Below are 20,818 nucleotides of genomic sequence, written 5' to 3'. Positions count from 1 at the left end.
GAATCGTTAACTATAGTTTAGGATCCGTAAACTATAGTTAACAGCTGATAAACCTAGTTTATCGAATGTGAAACTATTTTTAGCTCATTTTTGTGAATTTGGGGTGCCATACATACGGGTTGGTACATCGAAGCAACACCCATCGCGCTACAGAGATCGGCAACATTTGCATGATGGTGATATATGAACTGTTCACAATGCGCCAAAATCGCCATGTTGAGACTTACTGTTTTAAAACTGAGTAAAAGTCAGGGGTGTCGAGGATCCTTAAAACACTTTATGACCGCCCTTACACCTAATCAGACTTGGTCTGATGAATAATATTATAAAGGAAATACATAATAAATCCGGATTGCTCATTCACTACTTTCACAATTTGAACACGTGATTGCAAGAAATCAAATTTCTTTGCTTTTTATATTGTTTTTTATACAAAAATTTACGCAACTATATATATATACACACACACACACACACACACACACACCTAGATTGATTATCAAAGCTTTAGCAATGTCAATAATTTATATGCATTAAATTAACAAAAGCAATTGTACAACTTTAAAAGGGTTTTCACATGTGTATGACACGTTCCATAGCATTTAGTTTGTATGTGGTTAAGTGAATATGCATGGGATCAGCAAATGCAGACTTAAACTAAAATAATCTACACTGTTCGAGTGTTGTAAAAAAAAAAAGCATTGATGAGAATGTCACACAACAAATTTCTAATATGTAAAAATAGCACCTTTATTCAATAGCTCTTTTTTAAATAATGCATGATATTATCTGTTAGAAGTATATTACTGGGAAATGACATACATGTACACTGTAATTGTTTATCTAGGGTTTTTTTTTTCGCATAAAACGATTTGCAAAAATGGGCGGAAAATGTAATCTTTTTTTAAATTGCGTAGCTCATTTTCTTGCAAATAAGCAGAATTTCAATGTAAACAATACTGAATATAATTTCTGCTGATTATATATTTTGCAATGTGTAAGCAAATTTAACAAAACAACCCTCACCTGAGCAACAATAGCCAAAACTCTGATAAAATCAGCATTATAGTATCATAATCAAATATCTTGACAATTAAGTACAGTATATATCTTGCTTAAAATTAAAAAATTAATCTTTTGACTTTTATTCACATATTTTAATGTGAAATATCAAGCCCCTTTTGTTGTTTCAATATATTTGTGCCGTGTTGTACACACTTCTGCGGGGAATCATAATTAGAAATTTTCACACAAGTTTCAGCTTTTCTGGCTGAATGGTATTCCAGAAAATTTTTCTCTATACATTTCTATGTAAAAATTTGACCTCCTATTGTAGCCCACCCTACCTCTGGGGTTCATAATTTTAACAAACTTTAATCTACACTTCCTGATGATGCTTCAACACAAGCTACAGCTTTTCTCGCAATTTGATTTTTGAGATTTCATTTATTTTTCGTTAATATATATTCCTATGTAAAAATTTGACTTCTCATTGTGGCCTTGACCTATACCCCCGTGAATCATGATTTGAACAAACTTGATTCTACACTTCTGGAGGATGCTTCAACACAAGTTTCAGCTTTTCTGCATGGCAACGGTTTTAAATTAGAAGATTTTTGAAAAACACCAACATTTTTTCAATAATTATAAATCATATCGTGGTCCTTCATTTGAACAATTAAACTGAAAAACCCTTCAGCAAATAATGCTTTGTGCCAAGTTTGATTGAAATTGACCCAGTGGTTTTTGAGAAGATCAAAATGTGAAAAGTTTAAGACGACAACATCAATGGAAAATAAATATTAAAGGAATAATAACCAGATATACAGTATATTGCTGAAAACAGATGTCAGATAGTTTCATGTGTTATCGAATGATTTGCACTACATGCGCGGATCCAGAAAATTTTTCCAGGGGGGGGGGTCCAAAGGATAATTGTGTTTGCCCGGGGGGGTCCGAGGCATATTTTCGCGATAATTTTACTATGTAAATTTAATAAATTTTCATTTTTCAGGGGGGGTCGGGACCCCCCCGACCCCCCCTCTAGATCCGCGCATGCACTAAATGTACAACTATTTAGGATTTCCAAATAACTATATTTGATTTTTCTCAAAAACAATAAAAAAAACCACTTAAGTATTTAGTGGAGATATTACAGGGAGGCTAATTGGTCTGTAGATTCATGACTATTCATCTACCGGCAGAAAACTTAGCAAAATATCACTCTAGCATCTTTTACAACTGACGGATTATCTTTGTGATCACATACAATAACATCTTCATGAGTCATATTATAAGACCACAGGTTTTTCTTTGGATACATTGACATGAGCTGTGTATCTAGTAGGTCTCCTTCAAAAATAACTCTACGATACACTTTAAGTTTTGATGCTGGTAAACCAACAATTTTGGAGATTGTTTTCATCAGCTCCCTGACTGTTTGCAGTGTATTGATTTCCAGTCTTTCTTTTCTCCCTTGAAATGGGACATGAAACTCTAGATCCAGTTTAGTGCAGACATCCATGTCAACTGTTGCCAAAGGATCCAGTTTTCCATGCAATGCCTCCAACTCAAAATACCTGTAATGAACAGGAGAGGAAAATGAAATTCACATGATATACAGGTACTACTAAGTACAACCTGTGATTAAAATTCTATATTTCAAGGAAACCTTCATGAAATAGTTCTTTTAAAAGTAAACATAAGGTGCTATACTGTTTTGGGGGAATGCCTGGGACACACAAATATGGTCCCAATATACCCTTAATAATGCAATAAATATAAAATTTACCATGAATTTTTTTTACTGTTTATCAACATTCAAATGAATGGAGCACACGGTTCAGTGGTAATAGCCATAAGGCCAGTAACTCAAAGGTTGCTGGTTCAAATCCCGCTGTGGTCACTTGATCTTGTGTATTGTCCCCTTGAACAATGCACTTTATTTACATTGTCTCAGTCCACCTACTTAAAATTAGGCAACGGCATTAGCTGTGAATTAATCTGGGATGGACTGGTGTCTGATCCAGGGGAAATTAATGACTCCCATCCACTTAGCACCACGGAAATTGGGGATAAGCACCGGCCTTATGCGCCTTCATGGCTCGGAGAAGGATTCAACTTACCTACCATTCAAATGAATGAAGGGCAATAGCTAGGCATCAAAGAAAGAGGAGTCACTAACTGACTATCAAGTATGAATTTCATTAATGAAAATTCCACTACATGCCCATCCAATTGTAATATATCCCTTATATATCTTATACTGGTATTTATAATCAAAACTCAACTTTCTGAGTAACTATATAAAAAGAACAGGACTCTCTCTCTCTTACCTGGATGGTTTATATTCGCTGTCCATGTAAAGCCTTATAAAGGCTCTCTCAGCGTCCTCTCTCTCACAATCCGAGATGGGTGTTCCATTCAGACATTGAATGTTGGGTAATCTAGAAATCAACTGTTGCCGTCTTGACTTCTCTTCTATCTCCTTCAATTAAAATAAAAGTTACATATTGATGACTTTTCTCTTAAGTATTTCAGTAATAGAGAGTTCAAAAAGTGACAGCTTCAAATGTTTAATCCACTAAATGTTTAAGGTAATATGGGACCCTTATCTGTATCTATGCGGATAAAAATACCTTAATATTATTATAAAAAATGTACTTTCACCCATTTAGAATTTTGAAATTAACAATATTTGACCCCAAAAATTGGTATTAAAATTTTTGAAGAGTTTATATCCCAGCGGGATTCAGACTCATGACTAACAGATTCGTTGTTAATGCTCTAACCCAATGCAATACGCTGTTGAAATGATGAAATTATGAGTGATTTATTATTTATTTCGATAGGAAGTAAATCACAATATGGTGGTGCCCACCTTAAAGCTGAATACCGCTCATAAATAGTAATGTACATATAAATCCTTCAATTTCGTTACACCCAATTGCACACCTGAAACTAGTGCCCGACGTTTAGTACCGGTAAATTCCTTCCGTGGTCTTTTAGATTTTATGCATGTATTTCTTATCGTATGTGCATATTATGTTTGAAAATAATAAACAAATATACTGTTAAGAGGTCACAGCTTATATCGGGGTTGCAGGGATAGCGTTGTTAAAAAAAATATTGCGGACAGTGCTTATTTATGAGCGGTGTTCAGCTTTAAGGATTGATCTATTCACAATTGTTTCAGAAGATATGTCATGGTTTGTCATTTTGTGTAACGTGTTTTAGAGTTTGCTCATGCCTGATGACAATCAATAAGCAGAGGGTTCTGTCTCTTGGGTTGGGCCTATACGAGTTAGTTCCCCTTATCCTATGGTGCCCTTTCCCCCACGGTGACAGATGCCTCATACCACAATGTGTAAACCGGAACCAATTATATTTTTTGGTGAACATCTGATTTCAAAGATTGACTAAACAACAAAATCCATTATGTTTTCAATGATTAATGATAAAACCACAATACATTTAAAAGATAATTTTGGCATGCTTTCTATGGTAATTAAGTGTCCCTTGTAGTAAGTGCATGAAGAAATTGAGGCAACTGACCTTCATATAATTAATTCTAATTCAAATGCATTTGCAAATCATTTAAGCTTAAAGTTTAAGATTTGAAAAAAAATCTTAAAAATCGATCACCTCTAAAAATGGAATTCCCAAAACCTTAAGATCTCCCAGCACTGGACAGAGGCGGAGTACCTCCAAGTCTTCCCAGCTCTGGACTTTGGTTTGGGTAAGAGCTAGACTTTTCATATTGGAGAATGTCTCTGAAATTGTGTTTTCTTCCTCAGCATTAGACTTAAGATTCTCCAAGTCAGACTCAATGTTGACAAAGTGCTCCATGTTTGGGAAGAGTCTGCCCACTTTGTGCAACTCAGACCAGTTTCTTATCTTGTTTTTAGACATATGAATTTTCTTTACAGTTGGGTAAATTTGGAAAGGTTCGGGCAATGAAATATCATCATGGTCATTCAAACTTAAATGTATCTCTTTCACTCTACAATAAAGAAAATATCAAATATAATTAGATATGTAACATACATGTAATTTTATGGAGATATCCGTATAATCTATTTTAAGCTTCATTGGTCTTCATACACTTACATGGGACAAAGCTTTAGAAGGTTATGTGTGACGTCCCATGATACTCCAGTGTTGTTCAGAATCAGGTGCTCAAGCTGCGAGAAAGCACCCACACTTGGGGCCTGTGGCCAGGAGTCATTTTCTAATGCATTGGTACATAAATTCAAAAACTGAAGTTTTGGCATACCATTTATTAGACATAAGACCTGAAAGTACAATATTAAATCATTAAACATGCCTGATAACTTTAACAGTTTCATTAGTTCCGAACCTCATATATAATGCTTGCACATATTAATGAACCTAACTAATTTGTGCTCAAAAACAATTTGAAGAGCTACTTTTAATTAAAACATTGACATATAAATATTTATCAAAATATATTGTTCATAATTTATAATTAATTAATTTATAAAATATGAAATCTTAAGAGCGATACAAGTTTATCATTAAATTATTTACACTACAATCAAACTTCTGGGCATGTGTTAAACACATTGGCTGTAATTAACTTTTTTTCAGGTCACAAGAAGTGTAGATTAGAAGCTGATTGAAATTTACTCTGCACACAGTTCTATAGATAATGAAACAGGAGTCATGTGAATACACCTCATGTGTAAAATCTATAATTTGAGATGTGTCATGTTTACCAGAATTTATTACTTAACACTGAAGGCATTCTCTGCTTAGAGATGTGAGCACTATGCACCACTGATATGTTTTTATGATTCATTCAAATAAACTTGCATATGCAAGATTATTTGTTCTCTGTTGCGTAAGTTTCCTTCATCTACTGGTACAACATTTGACATGACAGGATTAACTGTGGGTGTGTATACCTCCCCCCAGTCCGTGAGGTGGTTCTTGGTGAGATCTAGTTCTGTAGTGTTATGACACATCTCCTTCAGTTTTGTCTTGTCCCCGATGCAGCTTATACCGCTGTTGTCCAGAACAAGGACAGATGGTAGTATCAGGGCATCTGCAATTTAACCATATATTATTCAATCAGATTCAGAAAAGCAATAAGATCAGACAGATTTCAACCCTTAGCTTACATGTTTTTAGTTGGGTTTTTTCTATATATATAAATTCTATATCTATATACTCTTAAGATATGTGAAACTCTATACAGTAAAACTCGATTACAACGATGTCCTAGGGACCAAAGGATTTACTTCGTTATATCCGTATTCATAATACATGTACTAATAACTATAGTGAATTCACTATATACCTGTTTTCTTTCACCAGACTACAATTTTTGCTGATAGAGGCTTAAAATGGAAATTCATTCTTGTGATACCTTTAAAGGGGCATGGTCACGATTTTGGTTTTTATGATTTGCAATGCTTTAGGAATGTATTTCTAATGATCAAATGAAGTTTTGGTGTCAGTCGTTGAGTTTTAAGCAAGATACGGGGCTCACAATTCTACGTCATGTAAACAAGGCTCATGCCCTGTTTTTGTTTACATAGGTTGAATATACCAACAAAAATCTTTTTCAAGCTAGTTGGTCTTTTTTATTATTCATTTTAAGCATAAATAAACAGTTCCTAACGATTAAAACATTCATTTTAGGTCAAAAACTTGTTTGAATTTTCACTTCAACATTCAAAATGTAAACATGTTTACATAGCAAAGAATTGTAACCTCTGTAACTCGCTTATAACTCATCAAATGACACTCATATTTTGGTTGCCTATTAAAAATGCCTTAATAAAGCATTGTAATCATTAAAATCGAAAAAATAATTTTTGACCAAAATCGTGACCATGCCCCTTTAATAATCAGATTGTGAATTGAAGAATTTATATGAAAATAAATTCATCCAAACTTTATGTTAAATGGTAGTGCAGACTATTTAAACTGTAAATCTATTTGTTACAAAAGTGTTAAATTTTGTAATTATTTACCTCTATGGGACTCAAAGTCAGTTCGCGACAACCGTAAATTCATTATATCCTAACTTGTTATAACTGTAAAATTTTGCAAAGAGTTGTTGAGAATTTTACCGGGGACTCAAAAAAACTTCGCTATATCCGAGATTTCGCTATATCCGTGTTCTCACTAAATGAGTTTTACTGTACATAGATTATCGCGCATTACCCATGATTTAATTTTAAAAGTTTTTAAAGAAAATTATATGGTACATTTAGACCTTGTCGAGCAAATTCTTTTTATCTCTGTACTAATACCATTCATTTCAAATGAGTCATTCTATTGTATACACTAGCTAAATAAAAAACCCAAAAAGTTGTCAGGCTATTTCAAAAAAATTGAGAGACTGGAAATAATAAATAAACAATACTGGCATACAACCAATTCTCGCCAGGGCTTTGATGTTAAATAATGCACTGGTGAAAAATGGTACCTGTCTAGAATTGGTCGCACGCCAGTTCCTATCACTGTACAAAGACATTTACAATTAATTTTAAAAAATTATCTTAATCATTACATGTATATTACAGATCTTTAATTATGCAGCCAATCCTCACTAAATCATTTAATATGAATCACTGATATATTGAACGTTAATAAATGTTAAAGTTCTGGGACTGTCTATGAAAATATTTAGAAGAATAGTTGCCAAAGTAGACAGACGTAGCCTCCTGCCTTCTTCAAGATAACGGGACATTTACCATTCTCACTAGAAGTCGATTCCAACCGTCTCCTGGGTACAGCTATGAAATCAAAAGACTCGTCCTCCCCCGGGCCATATTTTTCTATGATGGCGTCCACCAAAGAAGTCATTTTCTCGATCTACATGTACAGGAATATGTGGAGTGCAAATAAAAGGACGCGTGGTCTTCTGTCTAACGTTATCTGTTATGATACTACTGAAATAGACCTATGAGTCATCTTGTTTGATTGGTTGAAGTGTGATGACTGCTAACCAATTTGACATCAGCAATCATCACTCCCAACTGCGTGAAACTCTATGGTCATTTAAGTATGAAGAATATTCAAAAGTCGATACCAAACGATATCTTCGATAAGCTTCATCTTGTACATGTACGATTCAGTCGATTGTCACTCTAAATGAATTGAAAATGAAAGTAGATAGGCAACTAAGGCGTACCAGATTTAGTCGATTTCAACACATTTAAATTCAATAATTGTTAATATAGTCATGATGCACCTTTTTTCTTAGAAGAAAGTGAAATATTTTGTATCGTTCAATATTTTTTTTTAAAGCTTTGCGACTGTATTTATTTTGGAAAATGAATTAACGTGATTTAACATCATTTAAATATTCTACGTACGATCACTGAAAACTCCACGTCACACACTTGACAACTACCAACTTGGGAATCGAAGTATGACAGATCATTTTGGGTCTAAATTGGAAGGAAATATAGATATTCCTGAAGGCGAACAAAACTTCAAAGGGTAAGCAAACTTTGGTCTGGATCTGTTCGTAGATTTTTTTTGATTTACCTATGATATAATGTTGAATATCATAATTGCTATGGTCATTACTTTCCAGGTCATTTTTGTCCTCTGCCTTACAATCAAGGTATAATTTTTTACTTACTTCCTGCTGTTTCATACCAGCTGGCTAGTGCATATGCATGATACATGTATGTTTAAGAGATATTAGTCAGCAGGACTCGTGGGTGACATGGTTTAGTCTTAATATAGCTTGGCTTATTGTTGATAATTTAAGGTATTTGGAGTGCATTGCATGACTGCTTTTGGTTTTTGGGTACTTTCTGATTAGCTGCAGAACTGTGGCTCCACGAGAGCTTGGGTTGATGGACCATGGAGCTACAGTTTAGTCCATTAAAATACTGTGTAATATTGCACACTAAAAGTTTGAGGCTTATTAACTAATTTAAAAATTTATTTTGTGAAAAGAACTATATATGATAAGAGTTAAATTTGGCCCCAACAATTCGCCATTTTTTAAAGTGTTTCGGGTACAATAAAATGTTAACTCATTTTTTAAAAGAGTTGATATAAAATATATTTTTCATCTATTTATTTGATTTATTTGCACTCACTGGGAAATATAGAGCGCATGCTTGAACAAGAAAATTTTTTTTGTCACTTATTAGTCTTGGCTAGATAAATCTCGGATTAAAATATTTTATTTGTTCAAGAATGCGCTCTATGTTTTCGGAAGGAAAAACTGCTTGAAAACAAGCTGTTTTACGCTAAAAATGCAAAAATGGCGGGAAAAGGTTGTCTTTACAATGTCATATATCTAAATTGTGGGCACTTGAACCAAAATGAATATTATGTAAACACATCACATACATATATGTACTAAGAAAACAAAGAATGATAGTAAAATGATGATGTTCATTTTAGGGGGCCATTTTAGGCCCTTATCATATATAGTCCTTTAATACTGAAATATTGCTAAGACATTTTACTACTGGTTCTTACCAACCTCTGAAAGTGAAGTATGATAAATTCACATCAGGATCAAGAGCGGTCATATTTTTACCTGTAAACAACAAACTACACCACATACAGGGCTGGTGAGGGTGTTTAAAAGATCTTTAGAGGCAATTAAGTAAAGTTAATGTCTAAGGTAAAATGTCTCAGGAGCTTTTTGGTATTAAAATTTTCACAGAATGTATTCCTAAATTAGTTTAAAAAGTCTCAAACCATGTGCAACTTTCTGTGCACCAAAAATATTCAGGTTTTTACATGTGGGAACTGATCAACCCAAATTTCATGTGGAGCTACATTTCTACAGCTTCTTTCAGATAATATCTTTACAATAATTCAAATACCAATAAGAAATGTTTATTCAATTTTATTGCAATATAAACCAGTCAAATTTTTTTTAAAATTATAAATCCACTTTTCTACAATACCTTTGCGGTTTAAGCGATGATCAGACTGGTTTGATTACTGGTATCAGAAATTTTCATTAAGTAGAGCACCTGACTAAAGAATTCAGGAGACGTAGGTTTGATTTTTGGTTTGGCCCATCATTTTTTTCCCCCATCTTGCAAATTTGGAGCTGTTACCCCTGGAACTGACATGTTAAACCCTGCCAGGGGAAACACTTTGGATGTGTGATCTTCAAGGGTGAACATCATTTAAAAGGAAGAATGTGATGGTTAGATCAGTTTGATTTAGGCACCAGGCTATGTTTTACAACAGAACTTACGATAATGTTAGCAAATTAATGAATAATTTAGTAATTAAAAACAAACTAGTCAATGAATGTTTCATTCTCATGGCTGTAAAATATTATAATGGAAATCAGAGTAGTTGTATAAATATGGTTCTCTCTAAGTTTTGTTCTTTAAATATCATTCCTTGAGACTGAAAATATTTATGACTCTTTTGTAAGTTCTTTTGTAAAATGCAGCCAGAAAGCTCATTTGGTAGCTAGAGCACCTGACTAGAGATTTTTATTGGGCACAGGTTGAAGCAGTGTCTGGTCAGTCATTATTTCTCCCTGATCATTATCAAGTAACACAGCAAAATCTATTGCATCAGAGCAGGTTAACAGCTCTGAATTAAACTAGATTGAATATAAAATCAACACTCCGTAGTACCAAGTGTAGTATTACCTGTAAATATAGAGTGCAAAAACATGACTGGTACTGTTGAATAAAATACTGGGTTAGATACTAAATTTTTTTATACTTTAAACCAAGCTCAAGTTTTATACACATATAGGATGAATATTCTTTATTAAATTTTTGCAAACTGTGGCATGCTATCCATTTTCCAAATGAAATCAGCAAAATTTTAGGCTTCCTTTCTAATTCTTCCCAAGTCAAGGGTTTCTGATCCACGTGAGATGGGGTGCAGATCAGAAACCCTTGCCTTTGGAAGATGATTTACATGACTTAAGCCTTTCTCATTCCCCTGTGGAGCATAGGCCACAGACAATTCTTCTCCACTTCTCTCGAGCTCTGTCCTTTGCTAGTTGGTAGATGGAGTTCCAGCTGTGTCCTTTCTTGGCCATTTCTTTTTCAAGGACTCTTTTCCAGGTTAGTCTTGGTTTTCCCCTTTTCCTCTTCACTTGTGGGGTCCATTGGAGGGCTTGACAGGTGATGTTAGATCTGCCTTCCCTTAAGGTATGACCAATCCATTTCCATTTTCTCATTTTAATCTCTTGTGGAATAGGGATTTGGTTAGTTCTTCTCCAAAGGTCTTCATTTGTTATTTTGTTTGGCCACCATATCTGAAGGATGTTGGGAAGATGGCTTCCATTTTTAACTATAAGTCTCTCAAGTATGCTGCAGACGAATTAAATATTGTGTTTGAATTTTATTTTTTAACTCCTACTACATTGTTTATTGAGAAATTACTGTAAATTCCTTATATTACGTGAGTACTTAATTTCGTGATCCAGCTGGTTTGTATCAAATCGCGAGAATATAAAATTGCGAACGTTGAACTTTTCTCCTTATTTCCTATAGTTTTCAACTCTCAGAAAATAATGGCAAGATTTTAAAATCCGCGAGGGATGCTTCTCGCAATTTTATTTGGATATTGATTCCTCACGTTTAATTAGGAATTTACAGTATTGTTTGCTTTGTTGTGGTTACTCTATACCCTTGCTCATGTTGTTGTAGCTGCAGAACTGTAGCTTTATTAAAGGAAAATTTGGGTTGACAGACTGTAGTACTACAGTTCCACCCATACAAAAAACTGTATATTATTTATGTTTATTGTGCACAAAAAGTGGCACACAGTTTTGGACTTCTTAAACGAATTTAGAAATATATTCTGTATAAATTTTTATACGAAAAAATTCCTGAAAGATTTTACTACATGTACTGTTTCACCACCAAGAAGGTGAAATATGTTGACTGTTCAAATTATTTTTATCAATTTAAGATTTCAAAATTTATTTATTTAAAGGATGTCTATATCACTTGCCAATGTAAATGCCAGAGAATGGATCACAAAGACCAGGGAAGGAGTGAAACCATGGACAGAATTCTTCAACTTCAACAAATTCAAAGTTCCCAAGTCAGTGGCACCAGTTCCCAAGAGAGTGGTCCGTAACATTGAACAGTTCCAGAGTAACTACCTGTTTGTATTTGGAGGACTTATTGTTTTCTGCATGTAAGTATTCACAATACAGAGGGAAATCGAAAGGATTATACATGGTTTGCTGAGAAAATTTATATTCATGTACATGTACCACTTTTTGAGATGTGAAAATTTAGTCGTCGACCCAGAACAGAGAGAAGTGTGTATTTCTGTGTTCTGATTAGTAGAGGATCTGATTAACATAGGTTATTTTACAATGATGTTACATGTTTATGCTACATGTTGATAAAGGATATACAGATAAAATGTTAGAACGTATCTGGTTAAGTGTCCACAAATAGTCTTAATATTTTCAGTAGGCTAATGAGCATTTTTGTTCACATTGTTTTCTGAAATTTGAAGTTTTGGAGAAAGCTTTACATATTGTTCAAGAATTTAACATACTGTTCTTTTCATCTGGTTCAAGTTCAGAGTATATGTTAATCATTATCATGTGATATTTGTGTGTACATGTTGATTTAAATGCTTCTACTATTTCCAGTTTAACATCGCCTTTACTATTGGTGGCAATAGCTGCCTGCTTGGGAGCCTGTTATATCATAAGTTTGAAAAACCAGGAAAGAAAAGTTAGAGTGTTAGGTAAGATCATATATAAATACATGTAGTGTAGACACTCTATCAGAGAAGGAAGGATTTTTAACTTTTGGAATAAAACCTTATATGAAAAAAACATTCACAAATCTGCAGTATTTTTTGAGGATAATTTCTAAAGATTTTTATTTTTTTATGACAAGTTACACGTTGAAGTCTGTTTTCTAATTTAGGAAGGGAATTAAGTTTGGCCCAACAGTATGCTGCGGTCGGTCTTTGCTCATTTCCTCTCTTCTCATTGGCCGGAGCTGGATCTGCTGTTTTTTGGGTCATAGGTTAGTCAATGTTTTTTGTTGTTTTTTTTTTTATTTAGGACTCATTTACTAGTATTTACCTATATTATTTTGATCAAAAAATTAATTTGGCAAACAATGCAAATGTAGAGATAATGCAAAAATTATATCTTTATAATCAAACTGCTGAAATTTTCCAATTTTTTAATTATAATTGACTTTTTCCTTTTTCTAGAAATGATTGATTAACAATTTTAAAAGGTAGATTTATGTGTTAATGTATTTTTATTAAGCTGAAAGTTAGTCTTTTGGTATTGTTTTAACTTCTGATAATTGTCAAGCAAGTCAAAAGTATTATCTTGCTTTGGTTGATCAATTTGCGCCAAAACCATCCAGATCAGAATATTATTGATAAGATTGGTAAAACATTCTTGGCATACAAGATCATCTTATACCAGTGGGTTTTTTGTCTATTTCAGGCGCCTCTTTCTTTGTGATAATGCTTCATGCTTCCATGTACATGACTGCAGAGGAAGCTGAAATGATTGAACTTGAAATGGAGGAGGTGCAAACAATGTAAATGACTTATCAGTGAGAGGGAAGTTATGTGTTCAATCCGATGGGATTAAATCAGCTCGCTATGGAATGTCACCAGTCCACCATCAACGTCCATCGATCCTGCTTATTAGAGAGGGAAACGCAACCCATATCCTGTTTGTAGTACAATCTTTGTCAGACCAGGACAATCCATTTACATATGAAACATATTTCTTTACACAGAAACATTTACACAAACAATATATTTGCATATTTATATCTTTGGGAATTTTTTTATCATAAATTTCTTGCATTCTTTGTTTTAAGAACATTTGTACATATATGCATTTGATTGTTAATAGATGTATATTGTCCAAGTTTTGCATAATGTAAGTTATAATTTTATCAGGGTTTGATATTTGACACGATATGAATATGTATGCCTGTAACTAATACAGCCAGGGAACTTTTGTTTTTGTTTTTCTGTAAGATCTGAAGTTAGTATTTTTATCTGGGTCATCAATCAAGGTTTAAACTGCCAAGAGACTAGCTGTGTCACTGCTGGTTTAATGTCGACTATCGTAACACAGATCTCCATGCCTTTGTCTGTCTCTCTGTTAGTGACCCAGTCACATCATTTGGAGCTTATGTACATCTGAATCTGAACTATTTAAATCAAAAGCTACAAATAACGAAGCTCTGTTACCTACCTATATACCGGTATATTGAGAAATACATGTACTTGCATTTTGCTTGTGTTATCTATTATATAACATTATGTAGATAAAGATACTAGGTGAAATGTCACCTTGATGGGATGTTCATTTGATATCAGAGGTCAGTGTACATTGATATGGTGTAGATATACTGGATATACCCAATACTTGGAATTACATTATTTATTTTATATATTAAATGTCAAGCAGTGATTAGATATCATGTAAACAAAATTTACAGAAAAGGTTTTTAGAAAATGCTGAAATATCGAACCAGAAATTTTCAATCCTAAAAAAAAATTGTGTGCCATTGTAAAATAATTTATATATATATGACCTCATAACTTTTGTCTTTTATTGATATAATATATTTAAGATATGAAAAATCTGTTTTGAAGTTTGTTATCAGATATGTATTTATGCATGACTTTTTCTTACATGTAATCATGTTATGGTATAAATTATTTTGAAAATAAAAATTTTAATGACTAAAATACAATCTTGTTAGTTTATGAATTATAATATTCCAGGCTTGTATGTGTTTAGGTGAAAAGACTGTTAAAAAATAATGTTTTTGTTTACAATATTTTAAAGAAGTAATTTTGTCACACAATGAAAATGCCAATATTGCCTCATATGAATTTGATTTAAAAGGGCATTCAAACCTTCTTCAATTGAAACTTTCACTTGAAAATAACCACGCGAATTTCACGTCATATGAATTGCAAGTGAGCTCCATTGTTGCTAGAGTTTGTAGTTATATACAAAATGAAATCAAATGGATTTTTCTCTTAAATTTTTAGGTGAACCACGCTGCCTGAAGATTAATTGTCTTTGTTTACCAAGGGAATAAACAAAGGATAATATTTACTCAATAAATTATATTAAATACTTATCATAAGCACTTGTATAGAGGAAGACTGTTGATAGCCAAGCAGATCAAGAGGACTAAACCTGTGATAAGATTCTACTTTCTGTTTGTGTGCGTGACGATGAGTATTGTTATTGATGGTTCATTGAGGATAGAATGATCACAAGATCTTTTTATAACAATTAAATGAAAACAATTTCACAATGGTGAAAAAATGAGATATATGTACTCAAAAACATTAGAATTGTTAATCGTGTGGTTTTAAGCCAAGTTTAATTTGTCAACAGATGAAAAATAAAGGTTAAAAATTAAGTTGTTGACCGAATGGTTGAATAGAAATAAAATAAAGGCTACGGTAAAGAAAGTTTTAAAATATCAAACAATAAAGTAAACAATGGATATTAAATTAAATCGAATAAATAGATAAAATCAATGCTTGTTGGAAGTTTTATAAAATACCAATTGTTCATGTAATGGTTAAACAGCAAAACTAACGTTTGGTGGACAGAGTTACTGGATAGAAAATACAAGGGTTGACAGAATAAACGTTGATGGAAATGTTCGAGGAAAATATCAAAGTTTAAAATTACCAACAAGTGGTTAAAGTTTAAGAAAATGATTGTTGAGAAATTCAATGTTAGACAAAAAAATTTGACCTAGTGGTGATGAGAGTAATTCAATAGATCTAGTATATTAAACATAATACTTGCTGCGCTTACTTCTTATTCAGGTGATGTCAAAGATGAATAAACCGGTAACAATAATGGTTGCATTTATACCTGTATACCGTACAAATGACAACCATTATAGCTGCCAGTTTTACTCTAAAGCCAGCTTCCATGTTGTTTTTTCCAGGAGGACTGAACCATCTGATGGTGTAATGAGCTCTCGTAAGGTTTATATACATCATAATCATAACCATATCGCATGCCTAAAATATATCTGACGTGAGTCAAAATTTAAAGTTTGATCACATTATCTCATATACTGATAAATAAAAAAGACTTCCCTTTCGTTTCACAAGCGATATGATAACCCTCTATTGTTTTATTGTCCCTGATTAAATATTAAAATTGTAATTCTTGATTAAAATTAAAATGCATGTCACGGGTTCTTGGAAACTTATCCATTGGTAGCAGACGTGCAAAACAGGGTACAATAGTTACATGTTACTATGAACTCCATGTACATATGCGGGGGAGGAAGGCTACATGTACTTGGCAACCTGCTTATCCATAGCTTTCATAAATGTACACACAATCAAATGCGTTTTTTCAGCTCAGTAAGTTAATATAAAGAACAGGGACTGTCCGCTCCGTGTAGCTGGTTAATTGAAAAACAGATGTGACTGGTTCATTTGACTGTTCAAACATAACTTAGTCACTTATATTGGTTGAAAAAAGAAATCTGCTGAAGTCTTTCATCAATCCAGATGGAAGTTAGATTGGAGAGAAACAACTTTCTTTCTTCTAAGAATACATTTTTCTGTAGAACTTAATAGAATGATTAATCTAAACGATAACATTCCACTTCCAAAAATCACAAAATGATCCAGCATTCTATGTATCTGATTTTGATTTTAATTTGATTTTAATCTCTTATTTTGCGAATTTCAATTATTGATAACAGATTACTTTGCTTCCATTTATTTATTGGTTTTCAGCAATTTAATTATAATTCAGAATAAAAATTATTTAGTTCACTACATTAATATATATTGTGTGTTTGTTTTAATTATTTCATCGGTTATTTTTCTTTGGGATTTACCTGTTTATTGTGTCCGATCATGTAATTTATTTAGGAGGGAAATTCCATTTGTCAGAGAGGTTCCATCTTGTTTTCCATGCTTTTTGAAACTGACTGTCAGAGTGTACAGACCATGTTGATATTGTCTGATTATTTTCCAGTTTGAAGTTTGGGGGTTTTATTTATTTTTAAGTCTACATATTCAAGTCTGCAGAAATGTCCGCACCGCATCACATCACAACTGTTTAAGAAGTCTGACCCTCGCACCTCATGGGAGGTTCATAATCATATACACTCAACAAAAAAAACTTCTAAGTGTTCACCCTAATAAATAGAATGATTTTGAAACTACAAAATAAAATGATATGTCTTCTCATCAATAGCATAGATAAAATTAAACAATTAACACCGTTTGAAACCATTTACCCGTGAAACGTCAAAACATAAAATTGGTATTTTTCTGCGCATGCTTGTTATGATTGTCATTATTTTGTGATTGATTTTAGTATTTGGTAATACTAGTAGTTTAAAAAGAAAATCACTTAAAACGGCTAAAATGGTCACTACAAACACAGCCAGAGCCGTCGGAACATTGGTGTCTGCATTGTTTCCACAACAGGTCGTATTCTGTTTAAATGTGCTGTTTGTTTCGATCGCGACATAGTTTTAAATATTAGGCGATTCGGAGGAAATGTTATTTTGATATAATTTTTCTTATTTCTTAAGCGTAATATCAATTTCATCGGCAATCCGAAATCTCTGAGCAAAATTCCACCAAACCGGAAGTGTTAGTGATATTTAGCAAAGGTCAACGTCTCGGATCACAACCCGAGGTCAAGGTCAATACATCATTCATAACAATTTGAAATTTCAATGGAAATCAGTCACCCTGACGACAAGACAAATAAAGGTGCATATTTCATAGATGAAATACATTATACTGTGTGAACACTTTTGTTGAGTGTATAGTACATATATTTGATTGTTTTTATCCATAGCACAGAAAAATAAAGGCCTTATAAAACATTTTGGATAGGCGTAATAAAGCAAATAAAGGCATTTTAAAGTCTTTTAAAAGGAATTATTGCGGAAAAGGCATTAAAAAGGTTCGGATGTACAAAACACACAACGAGTTGGATGAAAATCATATACCATTGAGAATCATGAGATTCTATATCTATCAAATTTGTAACACGACTTTCGATAAACTTAAAATTACAAAAACTTTATACATGAACAAAAAAAAAAGCTTTACAAACAAACGCTTTTCAAAATGTCGTCACGTGGCGTAAGAATACACATTGCAATATTCATGAGTGATACCCACCGCAAATTAAGCTAAAAATGTGTTAAAAGGCGTTGTTCTGCCTTTATTCCGCATTTTTACGTCTTTTGAAAAGGCGTTATAACACTTTTATTCATGTTTTTATGCATTTTGGAAATGTGTAATTATTCTTTTTTAATAGGCGTTTATGTGCCTTTTTCCGCATTATTACACCTTTTAGCGCATTTTCAGTTATATATATATATAGAGGATACTAATAGGCTTTTATAATGCGATATGTACTGACAGTAGGATCACGAATGATTCTATATCGATTACGAAAGGGCGTTATATATCCCCACTTGGAGCAATGAAAAAGAACTTGTTCAAATGTTGCTGAAATATTTATTTTTGGCTTCTATACATTGTTTATACAAAATTTTCACGATGCATGTCAATAACATGAATTCATTCTGTAAACACGAGAGATAAAGCTTTCTAAATTAACCTCATGACATTTTATGCCTTAATTTTGACCATTTACTGTGCTAAATTGCAAAACTTTGGTATGAATGGGTCAAAACTCCAACTTATAAGTACTTTTATTAAAAGGATAAGTTTTCATTCTTTTTTTTATTATTGATTTATTAAGTGGAGTCTAGACCCATTATGGGTCAAAAGTCGTGGTTTTCAAAAAATCGACAAAACTTTATAATTGTCAAACTATAAAAGTTATTTACTCTGATTGATATGTGTCAACGTAGCTCAGTGTGATAAGCGGAGGATCGTAGAGTAGTCTCGGCTAAAAGAGTGTTCGAAACATAGAGGGAAATATCTTAAATTATGCACCCTTACTTCCTTATGAAAAATCATTTTTTAAAATTCTTTTTATATATTAAAACTATTTATAATGCATAATGTTATTGCCCCGTCCAAATAATATTACATGAACAAAAGTCAGAGATTGTTTGAGATCTAGTTGTAATGTTAAGAAAAACTTAATAAACATAGTTCTTTAAATGAAACTAGGAAGAAAAGTACGTGTATAAATGTATATTTGTTAATGATTAGGTAATGCAGTTCTGTATTATATATGTACATGTACTGATGCACACCTTCACATACAAGAATCCTTTATAGTTCTTCAGTCTAGATTGTGCACATCTCAAAGGTAAGAAATCAAAACCAGACTGTTTACCCATGACTGCTCATGTATACAATTTTGGCTCGATGAAATTTTAAAAAAAAAATCAGAATTTTTGTTATCCGAATTTTTGTTTAATGAAAACATTTTTACAATTCTGGTTTTATGGAAATTAAAAATTCATTGTTTTGAAAAGGTGCATGGAATTAACACCGAGTCGATGGAAGGGAAATACAGCTAACGAGAGTAACAATTTACGAATGAACAATCCGGATCTTAAGAGAGTTGTTACTTACGAAAAAGAAAACCTATACTGAAGATCTCATGTTTAAATCGTTCTAGAGAACTCGAAAGTTGAAAGCCTCAAATAGAAGTAAGTGCCTTTTAGCATAATTATTGTAATATTTGAGTTACATTTAATGTTGAACCCAAAATTGTAAAAGCGGGCCTGTACTTTCAATACTTATCTGGGATTTAAGAAATTGGCAATTTTGGTAATGGGCTTTATGGTCTTTCTTAATATGCAGTCATTTTCTATTCGGTATATCAGCAGAAACAAAGAAGATTTTTAAACACAATATATTTTTAAAACAACATGTATATGACAATTTTGGCATCATCCTAGAGTCAAAACCCCCGCTCTTTGGGACACAAAATTTAGGAACATGAAAATTACAGTTCTGGTAGAGAACATCCTGGTCTACAAAGCCAGGGATTCAGTTGTTCTATCAGATGCGCAGAAGTAATAAAGAATATTTTTAAAACATTTAATTTGATCAATTTGACCCTGACCCCATGGCAAGTGTTAGGAAAAAGCACGTGGAACTTGAAAAGAATTTGCCATATAGTTTTCAAAAAGTAAAAAATGTTCAATTGTTATGCACGAAGCACGGTAAAAAGCGTACGACGAAGGACGATGAAGTGAAAAACAAGAGGCCCATGGGCCACATCGCTCACCTGAGCAACAATAGGCATGATAAAATCAGCTTAATGGAGTCATGATAAAAAAATATGTGGACAATGTATATCACTTGTAGATCCTGTATAAATAAAAGTCCACCCCCCCCCCGGATATTCTTGTGTTAATGATCCAGTCCCAGATGATTTTATAGTCATATCACATGTTGAGCATTGCAGTTCTCAAAAAGTTTATAAACGGTAAATAAACCTACATTACACTCTGAACCCCTTAAGAGGCCCAACAATCCAGGGACTAAAGTCTAAACAATTTTAAAGAATAAGCGAACATGCAGGTATATACGCTTACACACATTTGCACGACACCCAAAACGCGCTAACGTCGTCATGTTACACAACATATCGTTCATTTTTTTTTACTTTTACAGTTTTTAGCTCACTTGAGCCGACGGCTCCAGTAAGCTTTTCTGATCAAGATTTGTCCGTTGGCTGTCGTCGTCGACGTCGTCGTTGTCGTAAACTTTCCACATGTTCATCTTTTCTCCCGACCAACTGAGCCACATTAAACCACACTCTTCTTCTTAAAAACCATTCGGCCAAAAAAAAAAGCTGGAACTTGTAGGCATCCTCAGGTAGTGTAGATTCAAGTTTGTTTAAATCATGGTCCTGGATTCG

At 33.1% G+C, this 20,818-nt stretch overlaps 2 protein-coding genes across 5 annotated transcripts; one reads left to right on the top strand and one right to left on the bottom strand.

The window, feature by feature from the left end:
* Positions 1-734: 734 nt before the first annotated feature.
* On the bottom strand, positions 735-11,900 carry LOC128192920 (tubulin-specific chaperone cofactor E-like protein). 3 transcript variants are annotated; one of them, XM_052865994.1, is made up of 7 exons: positions 9,918-11,900; positions 7,728-7,848; positions 5,928-6,067; positions 5,110-5,294; positions 4,645-5,002; positions 3,336-3,487; positions 735-2,579 (listed from the first exon to the last, which is right to left on the bottom strand). In XM_052865994.1, the coding sequence occupies exons 2-7, from the start codon at positions 7,837-7,839 to the stop codon at positions 2,210-2,212; spliced, it is 1,317 nt and encodes a 438-aa protein (XP_052721954.1). In that variant the 5' UTR covers positions 7,840-7,848; positions 9,918-11,900; the 3' UTR covers positions 735-2,209. The 3 variants fall into 3 exon arrangements, with proteins under 3 accessions (XP_052721954.1, XP_052721955.1, XP_052721953.1); XM_052865995.1 differs by lacking the exon at positions 9,918-11,900 and adding an exon at positions 8,066-8,157; XM_052865993.1 differs by lacking the exon at positions 9,918-11,900 and having other exon boundaries at positions 7,728-8,182.
* On the top strand, positions 8,335-14,928 carry LOC128192922 (prenylated Rab acceptor protein 1-like). Of its 2 annotated transcripts, XM_052865996.1 has the most exons (6): positions 8,338-8,478; positions 8,576-8,605; positions 11,929-12,135; positions 12,605-12,702; positions 12,888-12,989; positions 13,427-14,928. In XM_052865996.1, the coding sequence occupies exons 1-6, from the start codon at positions 8,408-8,410 to the stop codon at positions 13,525-13,527; spliced, it is 609 nt and encodes a 202-aa protein (XP_052721956.1). In that variant the 5' UTR covers positions 8,338-8,407; the 3' UTR covers positions 13,528-14,928. The 2 variants fall into 2 exon arrangements, with proteins under 2 accessions (XP_052721957.1, XP_052721956.1); XM_052865997.1 differs by lacking the exon at positions 8,576-8,605 and having other exon boundaries at positions 8,335-8,478.
* Positions 14,929-20,818: the final 5,890 nt, after the last annotated feature.

This window comes from Crassostrea angulata, chromosome 7 (assembly GCF_025612915.1).
Source record: "Crassostrea angulata isolate pt1a10 chromosome 7, ASM2561291v2, whole genome shotgun sequence".
In the NCBI taxonomy this organism is placed as follows: domain Eukaryota; kingdom Metazoa; phylum Mollusca; class Bivalvia; order Ostreida; family Ostreidae; genus Magallana; species Magallana angulata.
This window is presented reverse-complemented; position numbering and strand designations above follow the sequence as displayed.

What these genes read in the sequence shown, in the direction of transcription:
- LOC128192920 (XM_052865994.1), bottom strand. Translation starts at nt 7,839, where the DNA reads ATGACTTCTTTGGTGGACGCCATCATAGAAAAATATGGCCCGGGGGAG. An exon ending in ACCTCACGGACTGGGGGGAG is followed by an intron (nt 5,295 to 5,927) that starts GTATACACACCC and finishes TTGTACTTTCAG; the next exon opens with GTCTTATGTCTAATAAATGG. An exon ending in AGCGAATATAAACCATCCAG is followed by an intron (nt 2,580 to 3,335) that starts GTAAGAGAGAGA and finishes TGTTCATTACAG; the next exon opens with GTATTTTGAGTTGGAGGCAT.
- LOC128192922 (XM_052865996.1), top strand. Translation starts at nt 8,408, where the DNA reads ATGACAGATCATTTTGGGTCTAAATTGGAAGGAAATATAGATATTCCT. An exon ending in AAGAAAAGTTAGAGTGTTAG is followed by an intron (nt 12,703 to 12,887) that starts GTAAGATCATAT and finishes TTTCTAATTTAG; the next exon opens with GAAGGGAATTAAGTTTGGCC. An exon ending in TGCTGTTTTTTGGGTCATAG is followed by an intron (nt 12,990 to 13,426) that starts GTTAGTCAATGT and finishes TGTCTATTTCAG; the next exon opens with GCGCCTCTTTCTTTGTGATA.